At 38.1% G+C, this 11,206-nt stretch overlaps 1 protein-coding gene across 1 annotated transcript in view; it reads right to left on the bottom strand.

Moving 5' to 3' along the window:
- The window catches only part of LOC129567832 (coiled-coil domain-containing protein lobo), a 100,379-nt gene that overhangs the window by 273 nt on the left and 88,900 nt on the right, over positions 1–11,206 (bottom strand). The window contains exons 4-13 of the mRNA XM_055445188.1: positions 2,643–2,852; positions 2,128–2,568; positions 1,872–1,977; positions 1,531–1,788; positions 1,311–1,443; positions 1,172–1,226; positions 889–1,101; positions 589–810; positions 226–414; positions 72–163 (exon numbers count right to left, since the gene is read on the bottom strand). Of these exons, the coding sequence (XP_055301163.1) occupies positions 72–163; positions 226–414; positions 589–810; positions 889–1,101; positions 1,172–1,226; positions 1,311–1,443; positions 1,531–1,788; positions 1,872–1,977; positions 2,128–2,568; positions 2,643–2,852 (1,919 nt within the window). The remainder of the gene's footprint in view (positions 1–71; positions 164–225; positions 415–588; positions 811–888; positions 1,102–1,171; positions 1,227–1,310; positions 1,444–1,530; positions 1,789–1,871; positions 1,978–2,127; positions 2,569–2,642; positions 2,853–11,206) is intronic.

Below are 11,206 nucleotides of genomic sequence, written 5' to 3'. Positions count from 1 at the left end.
GAAAAAGAACAACATAACAACATTTGATGGTGCAAATATTGAAAATAAGGATGTAAGCAGATTGAATTTACCCATGCTTGATGTAATCGTCATATTCCTTTTTCTTAATTTTATTCCCATACAATTCGAGATACCGCTTGAGATTCTCTATTTCAGCACAAACCTAGAACAGTTTTTTTTTTCATTTTTATTTTTCAAAAATTCACTTATTTTGAACAGTCTCACATCTTCGTGCTTTTTACGAAGTACCGCCAAACGCTCCGTAAAGTCAGTTTGAATGTCGTTGAGACACTTTTCGTAGATTTGCACCGATTCGATGGTATTTGGTTTGGTGTCAAAGTGAACAAGATACGGTGCTAGGATATCTGGAGCCATGGTTTTTGCCAAGGTGTCTTGCTTTTCGATTCGATCGTTCTATAAGGAAAATATTGATAAGAAAAGTTTCTATTTATTCCAATATTCATTTACCATTTTCATTTCATAAAATTGAAATCGATCTAATTCGAATTCGATGCATTATGAAATTTCGAGTTGAAATTCGACAGTTTCAAAATACGGTGAAATATTTGAATCTGATAAAAAAATCACCTCAGCCAATCGTCGTGATCTCCACATAGTATTCCGTAGTGGGTCATAAATGCTTGCTGTCAAAATGGGATGTTCGGCATTGTTCTGATGTTCTACAATCGTTGATTTAATGTGCAACAGTCGCTTTTCGAATGTTTTTATACATTCATCTTGATCACGAAGTTGCTGAAGCAACGTGTAATACCGTTCTATTTTCGGCACATTTCTCTCATACTTGTTGGTCTAATCGAAGGAGAAAAAAGTGAAAAAAAAATATGATTTGTATGACAAGTTGGACACAGTTCAATTCTTCGTTTGAACCTCATCAACTGGATTATCTTCTTCATAGAAAAGTATTTCACATCCATAGTCTGGTTTCGGTGGGCATGTATAAACTCGTATGGTCGGCGTTATATCGTTGTTTCCGTAATGAAATTGCAAGATAATCTTTTTCTCTGCAATGTCGAATGTACGCTTCAGAATGTTTTCGTGAAATGGAATTTGGTCGTTGCGACGAAACTTCTCAACAATTTTCTGTTCCGAAGAAAAGAAAGCCGATACTTTCAATTGTTTGTTTACAAGTTGCGCATTTCAATTCACTTACAAGTAGGTTCTTATTGCCATTTTTATTGGTGACAAATTCGCGGAATACAAGAAATCTGAAGTATTTAATTGCAGATAAATCGATTACTAGACACATAAATCATATTCTTCAAAAATTGTAATGAAATCGAGCGTATCACCTGTCTGGTCTGTACTCATAGTACTCGCGAACGTATTCGGGTGCCACTTCAAGTTTTAATAAACCATCTAATCGTGAATTGTCGTAGTATTCGAATGTTTTTTCACCGTCACGTTCAATTGGCCTAGTGAACCCTATGAAATAAGTTGAAATTATCGTCTTTGTGTGATTTCAATTTGCCTGGAAAGAAACAAAAAAGCCCAGAAAATTCAAGTATTTACGGCGCAAAGAGTCGGTTCGACCGTTAGCGTAATTTTCTATAATTTGATTTGTTTCAAAGTCCTTCTCGACGGTTTCAAGTGAATCCTCTCGATTGTGATACCATTGCCAGCACACAATTTCATCGGTATGGTCCAAGTTTTTGTATTGAGTTAGTCGTTTAACAACACCATCGTCGTGTGAATACGGTGCAAACAACTCCAGCCTCACTCGTTTGTAATAAATCTTCTTGCATCCATTCGGATAACGTTCATCATATTCTGTAATCCATAGTATATTTTGAGAACAAAAGCCTTTTCCAAGAAATTTTCTTGATTATTATCCGGGCTTATTGGCTACTTGCCTGCATTCGTCACATGAAATTGTTTCACCCAACTTATTGGCATATCCAAGTATCGGGCGCAAAAATTGATATTGGCGCTTCGCAATTGATCGGGCGTATCGCTTCTCTTCACAAAATCAACCACCGAATCTTCATTCAATAGAATTTGCCAATTTTGTCGGTTTTCGAAGTCCCATCTTATGTTTTCAAGAGCGTTTTCATTCGGATATTGCATGTTGACCTTTTATGAAGTAAGAAAAAAAACCCGTTCATTTACCTTTTTAAAGGAACAATACTTCTTCAAATTGTAACCAACGTAGTAGTTATTTTCATTCCAAACGCTGTCAATTGCTGAATAGTTCCGATCGTTTGTAGAGAAATGAAGTCCTGTCGAGGGTTCGATGAAAAATGGTCGAATTGGTGTAGTTGCATCGAATTCGTGGTTCGAATCGGCTGATTTTTTTGCGGCCCATTCAACATTCGACAGAATTACAACCCACGAATGCCTTCGATGACCATAATCTTCATCATCCGGTAGTTGTTCCAAAATCTTCAATTCCTCCAATTGACGCTCCATTTCTTGATGTTCTTGATCGCATGCCCTTTGTAATTTGTGTGCTTCGACATCAAGTAAAAATTTACTCCTCAAATCGATCGGGTCGCGTAACACGTATTTATTTGTAATCATTTCAATGGATTTTCCTGTAGTGTGTGGCTCCTTGAGAAAAAGAGTTGAAAAAAATTAATTGTACAAAATATGGGAATGTAATTGTAGAAACTAGTTTTCTGTACTTTAGCCGGTTGCTTTGATAATCTGATTGGAATGTTGGGACAATTAACTCGCTTCTGATCGTTGTTCGTCACCTCACGACTTGCATACCCACTTACAACCATGGCACCATATCGATTGGCTATTAATAGACTACATAAAAGCGTTGCCATTTCAAAACTGTTGCCCGAACGACGTTTCAACAGTGTATCCGGTGAAACTAAACGAGAAGGCTGAAGCGAAAGTGAAATGAAATTGTTCTCGTTACGCATTTGAAGTAGTAAAAATGGGTATTTTAGCGTATTATGAATTTAATTTAAAAGTCAACTCATTCAAGAAATCTATTCTCGTTCGTTCGGTGGATTGAAAAAGCGACGAACCTCCTGCTAGGAAAGAAAACGTAATTTTAATTAGAAATCAAAGCATATGCGTTGAAAGTTTTTTTTCTCGTATTTTCCATGGAACCAATCAACAGTTAGTCGTCTCAATCTGCACGTTGAATCGAGTAAACGAAGCCAAATGTGTTCGATTGTTGTTTCAATATTGTTCTAATTAAAGCGGAAAACCGGATTAGATGCTGTAACGTGTTGTAAAACATTATAACATTGCGTTGCTGAAGCATCAATTTCGAAGTCAATGACTTCATTGTACCGTCGCCGTTGCCGCCGCCATCATCGTCATCGGAATAATTGAAATGCAAATATAAGAAAATGTCAAACGAATACCCTCGGACTCAATACACTGTACGCAGCGATTGAATTAAATTTTGTTGTCATTTGGATTTTTCGTCGTTGACGATGACAGCATACCGGGGAGGAGGGGAGTGAGATAACAGTGAAATGTAGCGCGTCCATATTCACCGGTTGTGCGCTCTCATGCATTCATACATTTACATATTTTATGAAAATTGTATGTAAGAGTTCGGTGGTCTGTGTGAAATCGATTTTCTTCGAGTTTCGTGTCTTTTTCTCTTTTGCTCTCCTTTCTGCCCATTTTCGTTTTGCATTTCGTCGTCGGCAAATATCACATCTTCACGCATGGTATTGGTCGAATGTCCACCCGAAAGCAATTCAAAATCGGGAGAAACGGTTGAAATTCACACACTGACAATAAAAGCGAAGCGAGAGAGGCAAGCAAAACCAATAGACGGACGAACGAACGAACGTACAAACGAGCGAGCGAGCGAGTGAACGAAAGAACGAATGAATAAGCGAATACACAATGGACAATGGACGATGGTGGATGCTGTAAATAATATTTTGTGAAGAAAGATGGGTCGCTTATGTCCACAACCAAAGAGAAATAAATTGAATCGGAAGGTTGGGTACGCGAACGTGTGTGTATTTGAATTGGTAAGTTCGCTGTGCGCGCTCTCGCTCGCTCTCTTTCTCTATCTATCTCTTGGATCCAATGATGGTCATTGTGTAAGTATTTCGTGTGGACTGTACAGCAGCATCAGCAGTAGAAGCAGTACAACACAGATGTTGTCAAGTTTATCGCGCTTTCTCGTTGTCATCCCTCGAAAATTTTACATTTGTCGCCAGCAAATAAACATACTAAACGGTGGATCGAGCACAGCGAGCCTTAAGTATTTTCCATTGTTGGACAACAACACTGACGACAGCGTCAACGGCGACGAGTTTGCGTATGTGCGATGGAACGAGCGAGAGAGCGAGCGCGCGACATACAGAACACACCGAATTCGACGAATGGTGGGTTGTAGTTATACTATGTATGTTCTGAAATGGTCACTTGAAATATTCAGCGCGATTCATATACGACGACGACGACGACTTGGGCTAAAATTCTGTGTACGAAACGATGTGTGTGCTGCTGCCTTTATTTTTTCTTGTTTGTCTCTTCGGCTCGGTGATGTATCGAGGATACAGCTAACGTATGCATACACTTTATTCAACCGTGTATTTATCTCTTTGGTGAGTGTTCTCTCGTTTCATTCGCATGTTATTTTCGTTTTTATGTTCTCTTCACCTCTCCATGTTGCTCTCGTCCCTTCCCTCAGCAGAAGCGACCTGCTGATAAGCACACATGAGCACCACCGTTACACATTCTATAAGAAGATGGAGCGATAGGTGATTTGAAGCGAAAAAGGTGCAAAAACTATCAATGGACAATGGACAGAGTGAGATGCGAACGGCATTGGTGGTGGTGGACACACAGTGCTCGAGCTCACGGGCTCGAGATGAAAACGGTTTTGTAGGTGTAACAACGTGCAGCGATATTGGTTTACATTGAATTTGAATGGCTTAGCAACGAACACAGAAAACGGAAAGATACGATTACCTCATACGACGATGGCAATGACGACGAGTAATGGTATGATGATTTTCTGTCGTCCGTCGAGGATATTTTCTACATCTAATGGTTCTCTCTATCTGTTTTTTTCCCTCTTTTTCCTCGTTTTCTCTGAGCAAAATTACATAGCACCAACTAAATTCTATGCTCATTCTCGTCTTCACTTTGCATTTGCTATTTCAGCGTCCAATGGCTATATCCATTGCAGAATCAAATGGATGGCGCTTTTGTACTCGATGAACGACAACTGACTGGTCGCTGAAGAGTGAAGCGGGTTGTTTATAACAGTGATATTTACCCACATCGAGATCGGCCTGTGCACTCGACTTAAAATGGAAAAAAAAAATTATATCAAATCGGCCAAGTGTATAGAAAAGATTTTACACACGTTTCACATGTTCCGTAAGTGTGTGTGTGTATGCGAAATATCAAGCCAAGTAGAAATTATTCGTTGCCGATGTTAGCTGAATAATGCGAAAATTAAAAGAAATATCAAACAAATAGAACATCCTTTTATATATATCCCTGTGCATGTGTGCTTTATTCTCATCTTTTATCGATTTCGATTCGCCGTTCGAACTCCGTCACAGTCACAATCAAATACAATTTTTTGGAAGCACAAAACACACCTCAACAATAGGTTATATTCAATGATACTAATAATCTGTCATCATTCAATTAGGCGCTATTTAAACTTCCGTTTGAAAAAAAATGGTTTTGCGGTTCATTGGTTCAGTCAAATCATTTTGAGCACGCTCAAACTGCCTTCGGAATAAAAAGAATTAAAATTCTTTTCACCAAATCAGCGCATGGAAATGTTGAAAATACGCACACACCGTCTTCACTGTTTTCGTGGTTTCCTGCTGTCGAAGTCAAAGTGACTTGTGATTACGTGGTGTAATGATCTCTGGCCGAACCGACCGAGCGACCGAGTTAAAGAGAGAGAGAAAAGAGGCAAAGTCAAATAAAAACTCATTTGCAGAGTTTTCAAATGAAGTTCCTTGTGCCTTTGAACAATTAATTTTTTTTTCATTTGAATTTGAACGAGCAAACCAACTAGTGATCGAACACAAAAGAAAAATCGAGAACAAAAGACGAGGTTTGCAAAGCGAGCGAGAATGGTGGAGAGAAGAGGAAAAAAAACACGCGCGACTCGATATGATTAAGTGGAACACGGGTAAAAAGCGAGCTTTGGTACATGGCTATTATGATATTTTTTGAAGGGAGATTATTTGTTATTGCATTGAATACACATACATCGCGTGCACGCGTCTCGTACCGGTTTTGGTTTTTCGTTTGGTTGTTGTGCGTTTGTGTGTCGGTTTTTCGCGTGTTCATCAAAACGATATATGTAAATCGGGTGTATGAACGCATACGTTCGGCAACTATCAAACCTGCGAGCTCGGCATATTCAGAGGAGAGGAAAACAACGCAGGAGACATGCAGAAAAGTTAACTAATTCAGAGTTGGAAGAAGAAAAAAAAATCTCCGGCGCGCACATGTGTACAAAACGCGGATCGCGAACAATAGTGGTTGGTTGCGACCAAATGAAAAACCAACGCGCTGAGAGCTGATTTTTTTCTTCTCTTCACTTCATATTATATATACTTTTTTTAAATACACATTCGACGACAAGAACAACAAAAGCAAAAGCAAAAAATAACCAAGCAGTTAAAATAACTAGAGCGTTGCTCTTATAATAATAATAAAGGTACTTGTCAAATTGTTTTCTTGGGCTGTCTGCCGAAGGTTTTCGAATTGTGGTGCGATTTTTTTTTTCTTCTCTCCGCTGTTGTTCACAGCCTTGCATTTCGTGTGTGTGTGATATGTATATATAGCTTGGTCGCGATATATTCAGACCAACAGAGAGTGTTAAGCAGCATCCACGTGAGTCTCCTCTCGCGATATGTGCGTTTGTATTGTGAAAAATCAGCTCTCGCTATTCATTCAGCGCCCATTCATTGAATTTGAAAAGCAAAACGCACATTCACAAATCCATTTGCACGGGATTCTGCTGTTGCTGCTGCTTTTTTCTTTCAATCCAATGAACAAGTACCAACAGCACTCATTTCACTCATTATTCCCAATACCGGATTCTTTTTTTTTTTTAAATAAATTATATAATTATTTGCGTTCATTATTTTTTAGCGATGATTTTTTTCTGCTTCTTTGCAGTGCGTTGTTTCTGGCAGATATGCAAATTGTAATTCTCTTTGGTCGCGAAGTAATCGAGTTTTGAGTGCGAGTGTGTAAGCGTTATGTTTGTGTGTGCAAGCCAAATGCCAAACGGGATGGAGCGAGTGAAGAAAAAGCCGCAGGGAATTTTTTTCTTCATCCTTCATACAGCAACAACAACACCAACAATGTTATTACTCGTCAATCCACACAACAATCTAGACTTTCGCGTGTTTAATATTGGATAAACAGCGGATGAAGCCTTTTTTTTACATCACAATTTTTTTTTCGTTTCGTTCACGTTTTGTTTTTGTTTCACCAGCAATTTGGTTTTTCATATGAAACGATGGCAAAATCGACAGCAGCAGTCACAGCGAATGCAGTGAAAGAGAATGAGCCGCACAAACGTCAGAAGAAGAAGAAAAAAACACACATATTTTTAATAATAAAGGGTCACGCGCATTTTTTTAACGAAATAATAACAACAATCCAAACTCGTAATGATGATGAATATAATTTAAAAGGAGATCTGAAAAGTTAACGAAAAAAAAAATGGACGACAATGAATTAAACAATAAGCAGCGTAATTTCTGTTCTCTTTCTTATGAATTGCATAAGTACAACGTGTTCATGTACGCACAAATCATACCATGTGGCGTTGGATGGCTTTCTGTCGCTGTCTTGCTTCCCTGCTCTCTTGCTCGCCTTTTCTCCACATTGTCTCAGGTGTACGTCTGTCTCCTTTTGCTTCTCATTTCGCCCGAGCTTATGTGCAAACTAGCTATTTGATGGGCCAGTCATGTGTATGCGAATGTGAATTGACATGGACGAAAAACGTCTTACCGCATTTTCATATTCACAAAAGACACGAAGATCACAACCGCAAAATGTAAACGAAAACTAAGTGCATTTCGAAAGTTAGTTGATGCGGATTGTGTGCTGCGGTGGCAATTTCGTGGTTTCTCTTCCTTGACTTGACTACAAACTCGCTACTGTTATTCAATTATTATGATTCTAAAGTAACAATTAACGAAAATTGAAACAAAAAACGGCGAGAGAATAAGAGAGAAAAAAAAACAATGCAACGGACAACGCGTAATAGTACAACAAATGAAGTGGCTTTTTTCTCGCTCATGACATTCAACGTGGTTGTCTGGCGCTGTGTTAGCCAAACACAATGCCACCGAATATGGGGTTTCAAGTAATTAAGTTGAGCTGTAATATTTTACACGTGCAAAAAAGTTCCACACTAAATCCAGAGAGTTTATCTACGTCGTGCGAATTTCAGTCCCATTTTTTTCCTCTCCGTTCATTCATCACATCGGCGCGTCTATGATGCTGAGCACGTTAGGAAACACACACTCACCGGAGACACAATACGAATAATGTCATTCGCGATGCGAAACCAAACCGAACGCACAGTAACAATAAATCAGTACTGGCTGCTGGCTGCTGTTGCTGCTGTCGCTCGATGCGTGGCAGAATGATCTAATCAAAATAATGCGTTTTTACGGCGTCTTTTTTCACCCCCTTTTCCCTAATTTCACTTATTATGATTTTTTCCCTGGTCCTCGCCAATAAATTTCGCTTGAACGCAACAACAACAAAGAATGTCGCCGTGTGGCAGCTGCATCAAATCAACCGCTTCGATCATCATTCTCATTCGAATGCAACGCGTTTTGTTCTCAAAATATCTGTCTTTTTCTTCTTCCTCTTTTTGATGATATTCTATGTGCAATTTTGTGTTATTTAATGCACCAATATGGCACCAGCGATTGTCATCGTCGTGGACTTTGTTCCCCGCATTCCGAATGTAAGCAACAGAATAGCATGAAAATTACCAACATTTTAGGTAAAAGTAAATACGCTACAGCGAAAAAGTATCTCTCGCATTTTTCGTCTACCTGCGCAAACGTATCTATTTTAAATTGCATTGAGTGAATCGGAACAATGTGCCACGGCCATTTTAAGCTATTCATACCGCTTTCTTTCATTCGTTCGTTCACACGGGGTGATCATAAAATTTTAACCTTCATTTCATGCATATATTCTTCAACGAAGATCATAAATTTTTTTTGTTTTGGTGGAAAATTTCAGTGATTCCGGAATAATGAAGTTTTCAACTGAAATGGGATCATCTTCACCTTCAAGCCAACGTGTATTGATGGGGGAAATGAAGAAATATAAATAATGTAAATAAATGTAAAACCCAACGCGCACAAAAAGTAAAATTGGATTCAGTTTCTGTTCAACTTACAATAAGGAGGAATGAAACTAATATTGTAATGTTTCTCTCTCAACCATCTATGAGTTAGGACAGAACAAGTCGTTAGAACTTCTTTGACGCTTAATAATTGTTTGATTCTGATAACAATCTTTGCTCATTGATTCGATTTCCCTTTAAGGACAAACACGCCACCAGATCATTGATCGATTGCTTCGCCAAAAAAGAAGCCATAACAATGAGCTATTGAATAGCAGAAATTGCATGTGCAAACCGAAATTTTTTATACAGAACTCAATCGCCACGCCATTCAACAATTTCAACCAACACATTTCTTTTCTCGAACTGATTCGTCATCGTACAAATGCGAAAAAAGCACCAACGGCAAATCATGTGTTACAAACATTTCTGTGTCTGTGTTTTTTTTTCTATTTATTTTCACAATTGCTTCTACTTGTTTTCTTTTGGCTTAATCCTCCTTTATCTATTTTTTTGGTTGTGTTCCATTCGTTCATTCGTACTCTCTATGCTCTTGACGTTTTTACCTAAATTCACAGAAAATGCATCATGTGAGTTGTCGGAACGCATTGAGTTTATGACATGATCGGAAATCGTTTTACAAGCAACAATTGGAAACTCGCAACTGAACAATTGAAGCAATATGGCAAACAAACACACACTCAAAAAAAAAACTGCACTCTCGAGAACTCTTGCAACGTATCATTTATGTGACTGTGTAACTGTGTTTGTGTTTGCTCGGTACACAAGAACAGAAAGAAGGAGATAAAACACGACGGCAAAAGTGTATTGAATGAAGCAAGTGAGTTGTATAGTGCATTTGGTCAGTGAGCGAGAGTTGGAATTAAAAACAGAAATTATGAAACTTTGACCACATATTGCTGACCGTTTTGTCATTTATAAAGTGGAAATATGACACTTTTTTTTATTGCTGCAGCAGCAGTAGCACCCAAACAAACTTGATGTATGACACAAATTGTGTGTGTTTGTGTGTTGCGAACAACTTTGTTGCACGGTTGACATTGGCTGCAATTACAATCCGCAACTGAAGTTCATTGTTATCGATCGGTATGTTTGGTGTCGATTTTTGATAAAAAAAAATTCTGCAACATTTTAGCTGCCCTCATTGAAGCCTCCAAAGTCATCGATTATTTTCTGTAGTAGTCGTGTTTTGCTGTCTGCATTTCGGTCGAGCATCATATAAGGGAAAATTTAATTTTGAAATGCAAGCATTTCTTCCCCGAAATTCGAAACGGAAAAGACGAATAAAACCTCAACACATAATTCTAATACATATTTAACGAGCGGCGAGTTTGAGATGGATGGTGTCTGTATCAGATCAACGAAAAATCTTCGTTTTAACTAATGTGGCCAGATCTCCTATATTCGGTAGGAGATTCCTATATTTTTGTGCTCATTCCTATATCCTATATTTTCATTCAAATTATTCATATTCTTCTATATTTTTTCATATTCTCCTATATCGTCCTATATTTTTGCATAAGAAAAAAAAATTGGATTATAATTATAAAAAAATATACAAAAAATCAAAACTTGGAACAGCTTTGTTTAGTTTCGCTCTTTTCTAATGAACTACAGTCTACTTTTGGGTTATTATTACGAAAACAGTGTAACAAACAGAACACAGTCACCAAAAATGTTTGTGTTTTTTTTTTTTTCGCAGAATTTCGCTATAACAATGATAAAATCGAAGAGCATCGGGAACATTCTGTGTATGTTGACTGTGAACGAAATCGTAGCCAAAAAGTGTCGCAGAACACTTGCAAAACGCTAACACAGCATGTTTACAAATAACGGACAATTTTTCGATACGGTATAATATGAAATACAGCAATT

Source organism: Sitodiplosis mosellana, unplaced genomic scaffold (assembly GCF_009176505.1).
Source record: "Sitodiplosis mosellana isolate CC-2019 unplaced genomic scaffold, AAFC_SMos_1.0 Smas_scaffold_12, whole genome shotgun sequence".
Classification (NCBI taxonomy): domain Eukaryota; kingdom Metazoa; phylum Arthropoda; class Insecta; order Diptera; family Cecidomyiidae; genus Sitodiplosis; species Sitodiplosis mosellana.
This window is presented reverse-complemented; position numbering and strand designations above follow the sequence as displayed.